The sequence below is a fragment of the Carcharhinus amblyrhynchos genome, chromosome 6 (assembly GCF_965287045.1).
Source record: "Carcharhinus amblyrhynchos chromosome 6, sCarAmb.v2.hapA, whole genome shotgun sequence".
In the NCBI taxonomy this organism is placed as follows: domain Eukaryota; kingdom Metazoa; phylum Chordata; class Chondrichthyes; order Carcharhiniformes; family Carcharhinidae; genus Carcharhinus; species Carcharhinus amblyrhynchos.
The window spans coordinates 68,066,398-68,085,481 of record NC_137329.1 but is presented as its reverse complement, the minus strand read 5'-3'; the positions used below and the strand labels follow the sequence as shown (position 1 = coordinate 68,085,481).

Below are 19,084 nucleotides of genomic sequence, written 5' to 3'. Positions count from 1 at the left end.
GCTGTAGTGAACTGCCAAATTAGGTCACTAAATTAACGGATAGATCAATAAAGATACATTGGCAGCTATTTAAAGAGATATTTCAGAATAGATATATCCCAACACAAAAGAAGTGTTCCAAGGTGAGGATCTACCATCCGTGGTTAACGATCAAACTTTAATAAAAAGGCATTTAATTGCACAAAGATGGGTGGCAGGTTAGAAGACTGGACAGAAGATAAAGAACAACAAAGAATGGCAAAAATATTAAGTAGGAAAAAACTATGAGTGAAACCTGATGAGAAATATAAAGATAGATGATAAGAGTTTTGATATATATTTATATAGAATCATAGAACATGACAGTGCAGAAAGTTGGTTTTGTAGAAAGTGAGTCTGAGGAATTAATAGTGGAAAGTAAGGAAATGGCAAATGAATTGAATAGGTATCTTGCATCAAGATTTGCTACAGAGAATACAAATAACATCCAGGAATAGCTGTAAATCAGGAATTGGATGAGAGAGGAGAAACAGTAACCAGGAAGTGGTTACTGTTTCTTTGTGTCTACAGGCTGACAAATCCCTGGGTCCTGATGGACTTCACCACAAGGCCTTGTAACAAGAGTCTAATGACTTAGTTGATGCATATGTTCTAATTTTTCAAGATCCACTAGTTTCTGGGAAGGTTCCATTAGATTGTAAAATAGCAAATATAACACCTTTCTTCAAAAACAGAGACGGAAATCAAAAAACTTCCTGTCATAGGGAAAATATTAGAAGGTAATTATTTATGATGTTACGGCAGGGCAGTTGGAAAAATTCAGGGCAACCAGGCAGAATCAAAATGGTCTTGTGCAAGGGCAATCATGTTTAATCAATTTATCGGAGTTATTTGAAGGAGTCATGTGTGCTATGGATGAAGGGGAACCAATGAACATATTGGACTTGGATTTTGATGAGGTATTTGATACCTTACCGCATCAAGAGTTGTGGAAAATAAAATCTCATGGTGTAGGAGGTAACATTGGCATGGTGAGAAAATTGGCTAGCTAGTGGGAAACCGAGAGTTGGCTTAAATGGGTCTTTTATTTTTGTTTCGCTGGATGTAATGAGTGATGTGCCCACGGGGATCAGTGCTGAAACCTCAGTTTTTTACAATTTGTTTAAAGTACTTGGATGAAGGCACCAATGGTATGGTTGTTAAATTTGCTGATGACCTAAATAAGTTGTGTAGAGGACATATGGACTCTATAAATTGTTAGGTTCAAGAATTCACTGACACTTTGTGGCCTGGTACAAGCATGCAAGTTTATAAGGAGTTCCTTCTCTGCCTTGCATGATGTTATGAGTCTTTTATTGTTCTGTCTTACATTGTCATTATTATACATTACTCCAGAGAATGCTCATTTACATTCATTGTTAATTAAACACATTTGCAGAGGTGACTGACATTAATTGGTTCTGACCTTTGACCGTGCACTGTCCATGAGATAGTGGTCTCTGCTAAGGTTCGTTGCTCACAGCACTGAGAAGCAGCATCTCTCAGCAGGGTGTAACATGAAACCTCAGCACATGTGAAACATCAGCATGATTTATCCCATGAGAAAATGTTCGTACAAATTGCAGAAAATGTTATAAAAAATTATGTGAGAGAAAAATGGTTGGCTTCTCACAGTCCCTCCTTTAATTCTTCCTGACACGTCACAGAAGAAAAATTAAGCAAGCAAGAGCAAATATTGCAAAGCATTCTCCTGTATCTTGAATGGTCCCAATCCTTTTCTTGGAACAGCCTTCAATAGAAGAGCGTCAACGTAAGAGCTAACAGGAAGGGGGAGCCGATGTGACAGGGAGAAGCTTTGCAAACGCCGAAGCAGCCAAATCAGTGATGGATTCTGAGTTGCCTGATATACAGGTGCAACATTCAGAGCTGATAAAAGCACACACTGTCCTCCTCCTCCCTCCCTCCCCCCCGCCCCTCTCAAGCTGCTAAGACAAAGTCAAACGCCGTACAGTTCTGGAGGGCTACCATGCAAATAGCTACTATCTCCATCTTAGTACCGAAAAGGTGTCATTAACTACCTTCTCCAGGACAGAGACCACATTGACACTTTCCCTGGCCAATTTGGCTGTGCTACATCATTGGAAACAGGATATAGAAGAAGTGCTGAGTCTGTGTGATGGCCTTCTTTTTCCTTGCAGGGAAAGGGTAAAGAGGATCATAGATATGAGGGATAACATAGCCAAGGTAGCATGATCCACGCCACTATGCAAATAACCATGGACATGCATAGTCACGATCTGGTGGCGTTGGACTGGGGTAAACACAGTAAGAAGTCTCACAACAGCAGGTTAAAGTCCAACAGGTTTATTTGATAGTAAACCCACATTCTCCACTCACCTGACGAAGGGGCAAACCCCAAATGTATGGTCACCATAGATCCAGTTGGTTCCATTGAGAGGCTCCGGTAAGAAGACCAATTATGTGCCATTTGGGGTGCAAACTATGATGTTAGTATCAGTAGAGTTTCCCAGTATAGTGTCATTATTACCATCACACTGGAAACACCATGGGGCTCTTGGTAGTCCTTTGATATGAAGCTTGCACAAGGGTGGTTCGCAGGATATATTAAAGAAAGGATACCAACCAATGTGGAAGCCAACATAATTGCAATACATCTGAGGATGAGCCATTAGTACCCAAGGGTGAGAGGGGAATGGGTTCCATTATTGAAACACCACCAAAATATGAGTTCAGAGATGTTGAGTGGGAAGCCTCTTATTGGCACCTCCCTGTCCGTGAGGGAAATAAGTGAAGAGATCCAACATTTAGAGAGATTAAGGTTTTTAGCATAGGTATAGGACATATATTGATAAGTATTAATCTGTAATTCCCTAGGTGAGTACTGGGTATCCTCGCATGGTAGACTCACTGGATTCAGAAATAGTAAAATTAAGAACATGAGAATAGATATGGAAAACCATTATATAGATGAACACATTGGCCTAATCATTTTGGCAATCAATTAACAGTATCTAGACTTAGTCTGTCTCTCTAGTGGTATGTGATGCATGGATCCATGTTTTCTTGATTTTGACTTAAACTGCGGACTGAACTTGGTAGGGACCTCCCCACTTAGCGTCAAGTGATTCATGTTGAGGTTTCTTGATATACACCCAATTGCCTAGAACAATGTCATATCTGCCTTTGGGTGGTGTCTCCCAAGCAGAAGTAACCTGTTGGGAAGCAGAGTCTACAACTTTGGTTAGATTCTCTACAGAATCTACAGCTTTGGTCAGCCCTCCAGAGTTCAAGGCTTCCTGGCAAGGACATTGACATCAAAAGGGCTCAGCCTGGTGGTTTCATTTGGGGCTGCTTGCATACTGCACAATACTATGGGAAGTGCTTGGGGCCATTTCGGACCCTCTTGCTGTTATTTGGAAAGGCAATTGTTCAATGCGTGGTTTGTCTTCTCCACTTGTCCTGATGATTCTGGGTGATAAGGACAGTGGAAATTCCAGGACATGTTTAGCAAGCGACAAATCTTCTGGCAGACAGTCCCTGTAAAATGTATGCCCTGATCTGACTCTATACTAACAGGCAGACCCCACTGAGGTATTATAGTTTTTACAGAGGACCTTTGCTGTGTGCATGGCAGTGACGCGATGTGTAGGAGTTGCCTCCATCCATCTAGAGAATTTGTCCACTTTAACTAAAATGCCTGCATATATGCTTGGCATGGCGGCCGTGAAACATAGTCCACTTGTAAGTGCTGAATGGTCCTGGAGGTGTGGGTGCTTTTAGTTGTGGTACCTGCACCTTGGTCCCAACATTATTCCTTTGACAGATTGGACAGAGATCCACTACAGCTGAGTATACCTTTAAAACCACATCCCACTAGCTGCGCTGAAATCACACAGTTGCCTGTTTGGATCCTAAGCATCCACAGGAGTGAGTTTGTTGTGCCAAATAGAGCATCAGAGTGTCAAGGGTTACTGGTCTTTCTGTCTCACTGTGTCGCATAAATCATCTCAATATAACTTCGCCTCATTCCCCATCCATGCCCATTTTTCCTGTCGGGTACAGCTGTACTGCATTTGGGATGATATCTGGAGATTCTGAAGGGAGTGATCCTTGCTTGCAGATCTTTGCATTCCCAGATTGTATCCTGGCAGCTGCTTTGGCTGCTTCGTCCGCCAGTATGTTTCCTCTGGCTTCCTTGGTGTTATTCTGATTGCGTGCCTTGCCTTTTGAATTAGCCACTTCTTTTAGCAACTGCATGGCTTCCAACAAATCCTTCGTGTCCTGCCTGTGTTTAATCGGAATTCCTGCTGCTGTGAGAAAACCACAGTGTCGCCATAATTGCCCAAAATTATGAGCTACTCCAAAAACATATCGAGAATCCATGTTTATATTGGTAGTTCGATCTTGTGCTATTTTACAAGCTTCCACTGGGGCTTGCAACTCTCCCTATTGTGCAAGTGTCTCTGACAGGTGGTTTCCCTTAGCAGCCACCGAGTAGAGGGTGGTCACAGCCCAACCTGCTTTCTGGACTCCATTTTCAACAAATTAAGGTTTTCCAAGGCTCCTTTCTTAGCGCTACTTATTTTCTTCATTTCTTGTCCCAAGTCCACACAGTCATGGGGAATCTCCCACTCTGATTCTGGGAGCAAGAAAGCTGGATTTACCATGCTTCCCTTTATGATCTCAATGTTCGGTGCTTCCAATATTCTCGTCCATCTTCGTTTGGTGATTTGAGAGACCAGATTCATTGGTAATAAAGTATGAACTGTATGAGGGCGTTTGATGATAAGCTTCTGATCCAAGACTGCACCACTATTGCGTTGACTGCCAAGCATGTGGCCTGCACTGTCCACAAGCATGCCCTATCTTTCGGCCACATTATCCAGTTTTCCCAAATAATATCCTACTGGTAAGAACCTATCACCATAATCCCGGGTGAGTACCCTGGTCACATATTCTCCTCATGCGCAAACAAGATAAAGGGTTTTCTGTTATCGGGGATTCCTAATGCTGGAGCGGTATATAAAGCCTACTTCAGCGGCTGAAAAATCTGGGTTTTTTTCCCTCATTTTGTTCTGTTTCTTCTTTCAAATCCCATTTCTCCTTAACAAGGTCCATCAACGGTTGTGCCAATTGTTTGTACGAATCTATCCTGCATTGATTGTAGTTGCAAAGGCCCAAAAACACTCTTAATTCCAAGACCGTGGTGGACTGCAGGACAGTCCATATAGCAGCAGTCTGATGCCGAGTTACCTCGTTCTTGACCTGGGATATCTTCTGACCCAAATAAACAATTACCCCCTGAGCAATATGGGCTCTATCAGTGCTAGCCTCATGGCCCTTCTGGTGCAAACCACATTGTTCTTGTGCTGTTCTTCAGTCTCGGAGGCTACCAAAATACCATCTACATGTTGGATGATAATTGAATTTGTCTGCGGCGTCTCATAAAGTTGATTTCGTAAAAACAAATGATAAACTGTGGACTGTTGTGGAATCTCTGAGGGAGCTTTGTCCATGTGTTCTGATGTTGGTCTCTTGTAAAAGCAAACTAAGGCTGAATCTCAGGTGTTAGGGGAAGAGACCAGAAACCATTTGCCATTTCCATTACTGAAAACCACTTGTGGTCTGGTGATAGGGCATTAAAGATGGTTGAAGGACTGGCCACCAAGGAGGTTAGTTAATGCACTTGTTGATTAGCATTCCTATAATCCACTGAAAACCTTCAAGTTCCGTTTGTTTTCTTCACTGGTCAAACAGGACTGTTGGAAATACTGAGTCTTATTCAGTATTCCTCTTTCCACCAACTGGTTCACAATGGGCAGGATCCCATCTATAGATGTCTGGCTAATGGAATACTACCGAGTGCAGGACGGAATGGTCCCACTGAAGGCTACTGGGTCCATTTGTAACAGTCCATGATCATTCTTGTCCTTAGCCAAATGGATTGTTCCCTCAGTTCGTGTTTCTCCAGGAGCCTGATATTCCAAGTGACTTTCCCCTTTGAGAAACACAAAGATGAGTCCACTTGAGTAAGCATGCCCATTTCCAGAGGACCTGGGTAACCGTCCCATCTACACAGGCATCTCAGTTCTGTGTAGACCCAGCCGTAATGCCAGAGGAGTTGTCCAACACTTGTGTGTTCGTCGTTCTCTCCCCGCCCCTTCGCCCACATCTTATTGCCTGATAGGGAAACTTGTGGTAACTGATCCCTGGGTATAGATGTTAACACTGCTCTGGTGTCCAATAAACAACTCACTGAACCTGTGCTCCCATTCACAGAAAGGCTGTTGGCTCTTTGTTGCAAAAGTGCCAACAGTGGTGAAATGAGGGTAGGATCTACTCTTTTTGTCACTTGCAGAGCTGCTTCCTGCTGTCGGGCCGTGAGCTGCTTAAAATTGCTCTACTAATCTGTCTGGTTCGTCTTTAGCATTCTTCTCAGGATTCCCATTCTACATTTCTCTATCTTGTTCCCATGCTTGATGTTTTTACCCAATGGCCTTCCTTTCCATAATTATGACACTGACCTGGGCGTCTGTCATTTGACGAACACACTGTCACTTTGCACGGTTCTGACATCCCGTTCTCACCAACTAGTGTACATAACCAGTTAATATAGGTGGTGCCTCTTTCTTCCCAATTAGGTTTGTTAACCTTCAACGTTTTAGATAATTCCAGCTTCGGGCCATCCACAGACGCTGATTTTAATGGCACCAATGTACTTGTATCTATGTTTTCTGCTGTTAGTGCCTGAATGCCCGAATGCTCAAGCCAAGTCATCTTGAACTGTTCTCCATAATCAGATTTTCCTTCTCTCGCTTTTCGTTGACACAACGATATTTTACTCTGGTCCGTTTTACTTGGCGTGTACACCATGCACCACAGTTGGACCTTGTTCCATCTCTTTATTAACGCCCAGTCCTTCCAAGACATTCGTCATTAACGTTCCAATTTGCCTCTGGAACCATAAAGAATAACATATGTATATAAAGGATAATATCTCCAGTGGGTGAAGCCCATAAATTCCTTTTAGTCACTTCAAAGTCTCCCACTTCTTTGCTCCACTTCTCTTAGGGTGAGTTATTTCTTTAATCCATTTATCGATCTTTTCTGAGTCTGCTGTTATATGGACTGCCATGTTACCATATTTGCTGTGGGTACAACTGATCCTCCCCTCCATCTGTTGTTTTTCCAGACTCAATCTTCACCCTCTTATATTTCAGGGGGGAAAGCTTCATCAGTGTTACTTCCTCTTCCTCCTCCTCCGGAGAAGACTCTTTGCCTCCAAAGACTACTTTTAGTTGTCTTGCCCGTACTTCTTGTTCGTTTCATTCCAGAATAGATACATTCTGGGAATGAGCACTCATAGAGGCTTACTGAGCCTCAAAATCACAACCTTATTTGCAAGTTTCCAACATTTCTGTTTCTCCTCCTTCAAAGAGGTACAAGCTGTGGCGAATTGATCCAGGAGCCCCTTAACCTTTTGATCCGACTCTACATGTCTGATAGTTTAATTTTGTAGCATGAGTTGTCTCATCACGGCCAGGGAACAGCGAATGTGGTCCTTGCTGGACAACCTTTTGGCTTTACCTCGTGCTTGCCTAGTATCGTCCAAGGCTCATTATCTCTTGGGGGTGCCATATTTTTATTTAATTCTAATGAATGTTTTCTTTTAATCGAACCACTATTCTGCAAACTCTTTTTCGGTTGGCGCATCATCTTTTTCTCTGTTATGTTCAGATAGATACTGCCACCCTTCTCTGTAGTAGATTTTACTTTTACTCATATTTCCTGCCATCCTGAACTCCGAGAACTAGTGAAGTCTACAGCTGTTGAAGCCAAATAATGACCGTAGGCTATCCTTTAGCCGAGGAGTGCACTCAATGGGGGTCTTCACTGAAACATCTAGCCCAGGTGTCAGACAAATGTGGAATCGTGTGAGCAGCCAACTGAGAGTCACGTAATGGAGAAGAACCTTTTTAAGAGGGGTTCTTTCCTCTTGGCGCCGATGGGTCCGTTGATGCCCCTCAAGTCAAATTCGATCAGTGATCCTACCGACTATGCCAGAATTGTTAGGTTCAAGAATTTGCTTGTGATCTGGTGTAAGCTTATTAGGAGTTCCTTCTTTTGTTACTCGTCTTCTTCTATTGTTCTGTCTTACATAGTCATTATTATATGTCACTCCAGACAATGCCTATTTACATTTGTTGGTTAATTAAACACATTTGCAGTAGTGTTGACATGAATTGCTTCTGACCTCTGATCATGCAATGTCCATGAGGTAGTGGTCTCTACCAAGGTTAGCTGATCACAGTGCTGAGAAGCAGCATGTCCCAGCATGTTGTAACGTGAAACACCAGCACAAGTGAAACATCAGCATAATTCATCCCGTGAGAAAACATTGGTACAAATACATTGTAGAAAATGTTACAAAAATTATAAAACATAACAGCTTCCCACAAAAGGGACATTTGTTAAATTAATTGGCAAAGATCTGGCAAATGGGGAATAGTGTGGACAAATGTTAAATTGTCCAATTTGGCAAGAAGAATAAAGAGCGGCATATCTAAAAGGTGAGAGATTGCAGAGATTCAATTGGACCTGGTATCATCATCCGTGAATTGCAAGAGTTAATATGCAGATACAGTAAGTAATGAGGAAAGCTAATACAAAGTTATTGATTGTTGCACAGGGAATGTAAAAGTAGAGAGGTTATACTTTAGTTGTTCAAGACACTGGTAAGACCACATCTGGAGTATTGTGTACTGTATTGGCTCCTCATTTAAGAAAGGATGTAAATTCATTGGAAACAGTTCAGAGAAGGTTTTAAACTAATACCAGGAATGGGTGAGTTGCCTTATAATAAAAGGTTGGACCAGCTAGGCTTGCATCTGCTGGAATTTGGAAAAGTATGAGGTGACTTGTTTGAAACGTGCAAGATTCTGAGGGGTATTGACAGTGTGGATGTAGAGTTAATGTTTCCTCTTGTCGGAGAACCTGGTACTAGGAGTCACTGTTTAAAAATAAGAGATTGTCCATTTAAGACAGTGATGAGGAGAAATTTCTTTCCCTGAAGATCATGGCTCTTTGGAGCTCCTTTAAAAGCAGTGTTTGATTATTTTTTAAGGCAGAAATAGATTGATTATTAATAAACAAAATGGTGGTAGGTTAAAGTCAGATCATCCATGATCTAATTAAATGGTGGAGCAGGCTCGATGGGCCAAGTGGCCCACTCCTGCTCCTAATTCAGATGTTAATGAGTAGCATTATTAGTATTTTTGAGTTTTTGTGTATATTGTAAAATAAGATTTGTTTACCATTCTCTGCCTATTTTCACTTTCTGGTACCTCTTCAATGAAACTTTTGGTCTTCTGACCTATTATCTCCAACTTGCTGCCATTTTGTTTTATAATGTTCTGTTGAAACCTGTTAGAATGGTTTATTCCCATAGAGGCTGTATGTAAATAAAATTTGTTGTTGATACAAGACCCTCTGGGTTTAATGGATAATTTTGTGTCCATTTCCAGGGCATTGTTGATTCTGAACAGGAGGCATTTGAGCTGCTACCAGATGATGAACGTCAGTGTGAGACATGCAAGACAACATGTTTTCTATCTGCTATTACATGTGCCTGTGATCCCAATAAGCTGGTGTGCCTTTATCATATTGATGACCTGTGCAATTGCCCAGTGACGAACCACTGTCTCAGGTAAGCTAAGTTATTGTATTTCAGTATATATAACTAATAACGATTTGTACAAATGATCATCAGTGAATCTTCGGTCACTCTGATCATTTTGTTAGTTATTGAACTTGCATTTTTTTTTGTGGTTTGTGTTCGTTCTGATTACGGAGAATACCTACTGAATACTGGGTTCCTTGAATCTAACAAAAAGCTGAATACTGTGGTTCCCAGGTCAGTGGAGTGCATATTCTGTTTTATGTGACAACTCAAGGATGTTTTGTGTGTCCTGGACAACCATATACGCACAGAGTATCATCAGCTGGAAAAACCTGATTTGAGAATTTTCAGAACTTCAGCAGCAGCTTGAGTCACAGCAGTGATTCCATGAGGCTAAGCGTTTTGTGGATAACATGTTTTTGGATGATGGCCACCCTGTAGCTTAAGTTGTGCAAAGGTGACCATGAGGTGGACCATGAAGGTAATGCAGGAGTCCTTTGAGTGTGTCTTACTCAGCAAACAATATTCTGTTCTGAGTACAGACAGTGATGATTCCTCTGGGAAGTGCAGCCAGAGCCAAGTATGTGGCAGCATGGCTGGCTCAGCTGTAGAGGGAACACGATGAAGATTGGGAAGGTGATAGTGATTGAGGAATATGCAGGTATTTCTGTAGCTGGAGACTTTAACCCAGAATGCAGTGCTGTTTCCTTGATCAGGGATGTCACTAAGTGGCTGTAGAACACTTAAGTGGACAGAAGTAGTGAAGTGTGATGGTGGTAAAAGCCAGTCATTTGGTGCCAAAGAAGGAGCTAGGAAAGAGGATAAGGAAATGAAGTTCTACAGTTTGTACTGAACTTCTTTCTAATCTAGTTTTTAAAAGGCCCAACAAAGGACTATGTGCCATTAGGTCTAGAAATGGGAAAACACAGAATCTCTGCAATGCTGTAAGAGGTCATTCCAACCATTAAATCTGCACCGACTCTCCGAAAGAGCATCTCGCTCATGCCCATTCCCCACCCTATCCCCATAATCTCACACGTTTACCATGGCTAATCCACCTAACCTACACATCGTTGGATACTAAGGGGCAATTTACCAAGGATAATCTACCTAATCTGCACATCTTTAGATCATGGAGTGACCAGAGGACACCCAAGAAGAACATGCAAACTCCACACAGTCACCCAAGGCCAGATTAGAATCTGGGTCCCTGGCACTGTGAGGCAACAATGCTAACCACCGTGCCACCTTTTAATGAACTAGAACAGATAGGAAAGTAAAAGGGAGGGAACATCTAAGCAACAGTGACGCAAATAGAATATGCTTTAAGGCAGTAATACTGAAAGACCTAAGTATGATGAAATTAGAAAAAACTATTGAGACTCCATGGATGAATGAATGCATTGGGATTCACAGAAACAATATGGCCATTGTTGTCAGTCCCTCAAAATGAAGATGTCTTCTGCCAGAATCCATGATTTCTGTATCCACAGTTGACTCAGTAGGCCAATTCTGGAGCCACGGCTCCTGGACATAGAGGATGAGAAGCCCTGAGGCAAAGAGGGAGGGAAAGCCAAGGTTCTGCTCTCTTCTACATTTGTACCTTCCCCACAGTGGAATTCAAGGTCAGTTTCTGTCTATTGGATGAGGCATTGCCACATTGCACTGCTGTCAATCTGTCTGATTTTCACATTAATGAAGATTTATGAGGATGATACCTGATAACCAATCAGGAAATGAGTGACTGGAGACGTTGAATGTAAACTGAAGGGTGACCTAATTTTAAAGATTATGAGGAGCGGATAGATACAGTGAGAATCTTATCACTTGTGGGGAAGAGAATAAGTCTAAGCCATCAATATAAGTTAGTCACCAGGAAGTTTAATTAAGAATTGAAAAACTTCTTTACCCAAAGAGTGGTGACAATATGAAACTTTGCATAATAACAGAACAATTATAACAAAGGAAGAAATTATTATCAATTATAACGAAGGAAGAAATTATTCAGCCTATTGAATCTGCACTGGCTGAAAAGTCATACGACTTAATCCTGAGAAATCTTGAAAATTATTTTTTTTCAGATAGCAATCTTAGTGTCTTATACAAGCCCAACCTGACCTTTTACTTCTTTACTGCTTTACGACCAAAAGACCCTTGAAACGCTACTTAGGCCTCATCTGGAAACTGTGTTCATTCTGGAAGGATGTGAAAGCATTGGGCAGAGTACAGAGGAGATTCCAGGTATAAACAACTGTAGCTATGAGGATAGATTTCAGAGATTAGGAATGTTGAAGTGAATAGTAGAGATGCATTTAAAAGGAAGCTAAGCAAGCATATAGGAGAGAAGATAAAAGGGGTTATGATAATAGAGTTAGATGATGAAAGTTGGGGAGGCTTGAGTGGAGTTTAAATGCCACATGGATTGGTTCTATTAATCAGCCAGCTTCCATCCTATATGATCCTGTGGAAAGAGAAATAAGAAATGGATGTACAAAGATAGTGAAGGTTTCTTTTTTTCTCGCATTCAAAACTAGATACCGTTACACGCTGGATGAACTGCCGTCAATGCTTTATGGAGTGAAAGAGCGAGCCCAATCATATGACAACTGGGTGGGCAAAGTGAGAGAAGCCTTGGAAGCAGAACTTAATCGCAAAAAAGGTCTGAATTATTTATTTAGTTTCTTTTATAATTCATTTTATGCACTCCTGCACAGCAGCCTTTACCTTCTGGCCAGCTGGTAGACTGTATTTTTCAATATTTTATGAGATGAAAATCTAAGTCTAAAAAACTTACAAACAATAAATTTCCAAGATAATATTTATCCACGTGGAGGGATGGCTGGCATGGTGTTTTCTGCGCATAGGGGCGGCTGGCATGCCCCAGGCAAGGGGTTAGTGCGGCGCAAAGCTTCTCTGTGTGTGTGGGGGATTGGGGGGGTTGGGGAGGCGCTTCTGTGGGCAGGTGGGGGGGCACTGCACTAAATAATGCCCTTAAAACATGAAAAAAACCTTAATATCAGCTGCACTACTGTCATCATACTTTTTATAGTGAGATTTCATCTGCTGTTTTGTTCGCCTATCCGTGTTTCCCTGAAGTCTGCTTCTGTACCTCTTCTACAAAGTTTCAAATTATACTGAAGATCAGTTCATTGATATATATCAAGAGATCAGTAGTCCTGACACCAACCTCTAGGGAACACCACTGTCTGCTTCTGTGGGTGACATGGTAGCACAGTGGTTAGCACTGCTGCTTCACAGCTCCAGGGACTTGGGTTCGATTCCTGGCTTGGGCCACAGTCTGTGTGGAGTTTGCACATTCTCCTCGTGCCTGCATGGGTTTCCTCTGGGTGCTCTGGTTTCCTCCCACAGTCCAAAGATGTGCGGGTTAGGTTGATTGGCCGTGCTAAAATTGCCCTTAGTGTCCTGAGGTGCGTAGGTTCGAGGGATCAGTGGGTAAATATGCAGGGATATGGGGGGAGGGCCTAGGTGGGATTGTGGTCGATGCACTCGATGGGCCAAATGATCTCTTTCTGTACTGTAGGGATCTATGATTCTACATGCCAACCATTCGCTATCTATTTCCACACCTTGACTAATTTTGTATCCATGTAGGCACTTTGCTCACTTTTGCTTTAATATGGCATCTTATCAAATCCCTTCTGAATATCTACATTTACACACAGACACAAGCTAGGTTTCCTGTTCAGGAATCAGAGCGAAGGCGCTCATGCCCCCTATTTTATGTCAGATTAACGGGGTGGGGTCTGACATTGGAGGGAGGGGGAGCCAAGTTGGTTGTCAAGGGAATGTGGGAGCAGGGTCAGATCAGATGCAGGGTTGGACTGGGCAGGGTAGGGTCAGACCTGACATTGAGGTTGGAAGTCTAGTCGAAGGTAGGACATTGGTTGGACTTTGAGTGTGAGAGTTTGGTCAGAAGCCTGGGTGTGGAGATGCCTACGTTGGGCTGGGGTAAACACATTAATAAGTCTCACAACACCAGGTTAAAGTCCAACAGGTTTATTTGGTGGCAAATGCTACAAAGCTTGTGGCGTTTGCTACCAAATAAACCTGTCAGAACTCTGGGTGCAGGTGTCAGGTTGATTCTTGGGCAGGATGCAGGTAGGCGGCGTGGATTGTCAGTGGGTGAAGGGTCAGTTCGGGGGTGCAGGAGTCGGGCCAGACATCAGTGGCGGTGGTTGAGTCAGATGTAGGTGGGCGGGGTTTGAGTTGGACATTGTGGGTCGGATGTTGAAATTCGTGGGGAGCCGGGTTCAAAGCTGGGGCTAGAGGGATCGGTTGTTGGAGTGGCAGGGATCGGATGCTGGTGTCAGGTCAGTTCAGGGGGCAGGTCAGAAATCGGGTGCAGGTTGAAAGTCGGGGGGGTGGGGGCAGGTTGTGTCAGTTGTTGGAGTGGCAGGAATCGGAATGGATGTGAGATTTAGGTTGAATGTGGTGGTCGGGTCTGATGACTGGTTGGGGTTGGACGTCGGGAGGTGTCGGATCAGTTGTTGGGGCGGGTTGGATGTTGGGGTGGGGTTGGACATTAGGGTGCAGGGCTTGAGCCGGATGTTGGGGGTTGAGGTGAGGAGCAACATGAGAGGGCGTGGTTTGGAAGTTTTTGTGGGGGAGCAACATTGTGGGTCCAACGTTGGGGGGCACAGCAAAGGTCTGGTCAGAAGTTTGGGCACGGGGTTTGAATTGGTTTGAGGCTCGGGGGTAAAGTCAGATGTTTGGGGTTGAAAGTCGAAGAGGCAGGGTCAGGTGGGTTGCAGGTGGCCTGGTAGGACACCAAGTTGAATGTTGACTGTCGATGAGTGGGCTCGGCTCTGGCATCAGTGGGTGGGGCTCAGATTTTGGTGTTCTCCCATCTTTGCGGGGTAAATACTTCAGGTTACAGGAATAGGGTTTGGGTGGGATTATTGTCAGTGCAAGCTTCCTTCTGCACTGCAGAGATTCTTAGGGATATGGTCCCTGGAAGGATAGGGGGTTTTAGTTCAGTCAGACAGCACCGTGGGTGCAGCCTTGGAGGACCGAAGGACCTGTTCCTGCGCTGTAATTTTCTTTGTTCTTTGAATAGAGAAGTTCCATTTCTGTTTCCTAATCAGAGTTTGACACATTCCTGGGATGAGGGTCTCATTTTTATGAGGAACGTTTGAACAGGTTGGGCCTAACTCCTCATTGGACTTTAGAAGAATGAGAGGTGATCTTATTAAAACAAGTAGACCCTGAGGAGTTTTGATATGGTGCATACTGTGAGGGTGTTTAATTTGAGAGAGACGAGAAACAGGGGACACAGTGAAAGAATAAGAGGTTTATTATTCAAGACAGAGATGAGGTTCTTTTTCTTTCCCAAAGGCTCAGTAATCTGTGGTTTTCTCTCGCCCAGAAGGCAGTGGAGGCTGGGTTATTGAATTTATTTATTTATTTTGCTATGATGTGGATAGACATGGGAATCGAAGATTTTGGGAGGCAGGCAGGCAAGAATTGAGACCACAACCAGGTCAGTCATTATTTTATTGAAGGTGGAGTAGGCTCAGAGTGCTGAATGGTTTTGTCATGATGTTCATCCCTGACTCTGACTCACCTGTTCTTTTCCCAAGTAATAATTTGTAGTGTGTCAGCAGATAACTTGTATCAGTCAAATAAAATATGAAAAGCTATCAGTGATTTGTGATGTAAATTAATTGTATTATTTCTTGGAATGTATTGTTTAGATTAATTAAAGCATGTCTGAATTAAGGGACAGGATTCTCTGGCTGTTCACTGGTGGCAGGATCCTCTGGTTATCCCTGCCCAAGATGTCAGTGGGGATACAAAGTAGGATTTGTATACAATACATCCCACTGTCCCTAGTTGGGGTGGTTGGACATCAACTTGCCTCCATCATGCCTCTTGGTCCAAGATATCATCCCACTAAGTTGGTTAGAGATTGTTGCATCCACCATCTGCCTCTTGCTGCTCATCTTGTTAACCCTTGCTCATAAGAGCTCATGAGAAGGACATGGCAAGAGGGAAATTGGCGAATGGGTTGGAGCGTGTGAGGGGGATTAAGCCTGAGATTCAGGGATTGTGAGGGGATCGCACATGAGGGTCAGGGAGAGGGGATGAGGCTGAAGGTTGTGGAGTGGGAGAAGCTGCAAATCTTGGGGTCAAGGATTGGGTGAGGTGGAGAGTAGGAGGGTTGGGGTGTGGGTGAGATGATGAGTCTGAGAGTCGGGGAATTGGAGAGGCGATGAAGTTGTGGGTCGGAGCATGGTGAGGCTGCAAATTTGGGGTCAGGGATTGGGAGAGGTGGCGACTCGGAGGGTGGGGGAGTGGGAGAGGCAGCATGTCTGCGGGTCAGGGTGTTTTTGTTTAATTGTTCAATCTAGGAATTCGATAGTATAAAATACTTCACTTACAGGGTATGATGTTTTCCGATGAGAAAAGTTCCACAGAACCTACAGCTTTTACATTGGTAAATATTGCTTAATTTACTGTTGCACTTTGCAGCAACAGAACTAGAAGATTAAGCAAGGACTTCTTATTCACTCATGCTTGTTGGGAAGGTGGTTGATTACAGAGGATCATTTAGTACCATTGCAGCAATAATTTAAATACTGTCATTAAAAACTATCATTTAGTATACGGGCTTCTCACAAGCCTCAGAACTTAGCGTGTTTGTGTTTTTTTAATGTTCTGATGGCATGTCATGAGGCTGCAATTTGTGCTACAGATGTAGAATCGTTTATATTCAACATTTGTTGCATGTCAACCTAAAATTAATGTAGAAGCAGAATCTGTGGAATTGTCAAGTCCAGAAGGTTGAGGATGTTCCATCATTGTTCCATCATATTTAAATGTGGATAGACAGATTTTTGGTGTCTCAGAATTAATGCTTAAGGGGAGTGGGCAGGAAAATGGAGTTGAAACCCAAGCGCAGCCCTGATTGTATAGAATGGCTAAGGAGGTTTGATGGGCCGAGTGCTCTACTCCTGATTCTGTTTCTTGCATTCTCATCCAGACCTCAGCCACTTGCTGCAGGAAGAAGTTTTATTTTCCTTCACGGAGTTTTTGCTTAATTATGTTAAATCTATGTCCCCTTGTTTGATCCCTAAAAGTTTCACTCTATCTACTCTAGATAGTAGCCATGATGTGGAGATGCTGGTGTTGGATTGGGGTAAGCACAGTAAGAAGTCTCACAACACCAGCTAAAAGTCCAACAGGTTTATTTGTAGAACAAGCCACAAGCTTTCAGAGTACAGACCCTTCATCAGCTGAGTGGGAGTTCTGTTCACAAATTGGACATAAAGACACAAACTCAATTTACAAAATAATGGTTGGAACGCGAATCTTTACAGGTAATCAAATCTTAAAGGTACAGATAGTGTGAGTGGAGAGAAGATTGAGCACAGGTTAAAGAGATGTGTATTGTCTCCAGCCAGGACTGTTAGTAAGATTTTGCAAGCGCAGGCAAGTCGTGGGGATTATAGATTATGTGATATGAACCCAAGATCCCGGTTGAGGCCGTCCTCGTGTGTGGAACTTACATAAGAACATAAGAAATAGGAGCAGGAGTAGGCCATCTAGCCCTTCGAGCCTGCCCCGCCATTCAGTAAGATCATGGCTGATCTGTCGTGGCTCAGTTCCACATTCCCGCCCTCTCCCCATAACCCTTAATCCCCTCTCTTATCAAAAAGCCATCAACCTGCGTCTTAAAAATATTTAGCGAGGTAGCCTCCACCACTTCAACGGGCAGAAGTCTCTGCTCAGCAACTCTGCGTTGTGTGCCATGAAGGCCACCTTGGAGAACGCTTACCCGAAGATCAGAGGCTGAATGTCCATGATTGCTGAAGTATTTCCCCAAAAAAGAGAATACTGTTGCCTGATGATTGTCAGGCGGTGTTCATTCATCCATTGTCGTAGCGTCTGCAAGGTCTCTCCAATGTACCACGTCTTGGGACATCCTTTCCTACAGCGTATCAGGTAGACAACGTTGGCCAAGTTGCAAGTGTATGTTCTGTGTACCTGGTGGTTGGTGTTCTCACGTGAGATGATGGCATCTGTGTCGATAATCCGGCACACCTCACTGAGGTTGCTGTGGCAGGGTTGTGTGGTGTCTTGGTCACTGTTCTCCTGAAGGCTGAGTAGTTTGCTGTGGACAGTGGCCTGTTTGAGGTTGTGTGGTTGTTTGAAGGCAAGAAGTGGGGGTGTGGGGATAGCCTTGGCTAGGTGTTCGTCTTCATCGATGACGTGTTGAAGGTTGCAGAGAAAATGTTGTAGCTTCTCCGCTCCGGGGAAGTACTGGACGACAAAGGATACTCTGTCTGCCATGTTCCGTGTTTGTCTTTTGAGGAGGTTAGTGCAGATTTTCACTGTGGCATGTCAGAACTGTCGATTGATGAGTCGAGCATCATATCCTGTTCTTACGAGGGCATCGTTCAGCGTCTGGAGGTGTCTTTTGCAATCCTTTGCAGACGCACAGAACGGCCATGGGGACCAAATTCGCACCTCAATATGCCAACATCTTCATGCACAGGACCTTCAACTGATGCTTTACACTCGATACGTTAATGACATTTTCTTCCTTTGGACTCATGGTGAACAACCACTGAAACAATTACATGATGACATCAACAAGTTCCATCCCACCTTCAGACTCACTATGGACTACTCTCCAGAATTGGTTGCATTCTTAGTCACACATTTGTCACAGCCCTCCATTCAGAAACGCACCCTTCCACTGCTATCCTGTCTTCTATGACTACGCCTGTTCTGTATCCATCTTGTCAGCTTCCCTCTGATCCCGTGTGACTTCACCTTCTGTACCAGTTTAATATATCCTCCTTGCTCTTCTATTCTACACCCTTATTAATAAAACTTAGGTTACTATAGCTTTATTAACCACTCTCAGGTGATCTGCCACCTTCAATGAGTTGCACACACATACATCCAGATCTTTCAGCTCCTGCAACTGCTTTACTCTCTGTCTGTTGTGGTTCCACAAAATGAACTGTCACATCTTTATTCCCATGGACCTTCATCTGCTACCTGTCTGCCTAATTGTCTGAATGCCTTTTGAAGTTCTACTATTGTAAAGCAGAGGTTGATCCTCCCTCTGAGAGCTAGCACCAAAACACCCAAAGAGGAATACCTCACCTTATAATCTGTAAAAGTGTGTGAAGTGGTGTGACCTGCACTTCAGCAACTTCTAGTGCTTAAATACAAAATAAGTCCCTGACACTCACTCTAAAATCAACACATAACAATTTATTTATCTAATAGTAAACAGATTAACTAACTTATTAATAAACTGAATAAATCCCTTCTAACTATTAACTATTCCTGAATAAAACAAGATTCTAATGGTATGATGTTCCAATAAATACAATTCCCACTCATTAACAAAAATAATATTTAGTCACT

General features: G+C 43.1%; 1 protein-coding gene across 1 annotated transcript in view; it reads left to right on the top strand.

Annotated features, from left to right (window-relative positions):
* Window positions 1-19,084, top strand: part of kdm5a (lysine demethylase 5A) — a 278,206-nt gene that overhangs the window by 148,925 nt on the left and 110,197 nt on the right. The window contains exons 15-16 of the mRNA XM_080190586.1: window positions 9,525-9,706; window positions 12,214-12,338. Of these exons, the coding sequence (XP_080046712.1) occupies window positions 9,525-9,706; window positions 12,214-12,338 (307 nt within the window). The remainder of the gene's footprint in view (window positions 1-9,524; window positions 9,707-12,213; window positions 12,339-19,084) is intronic.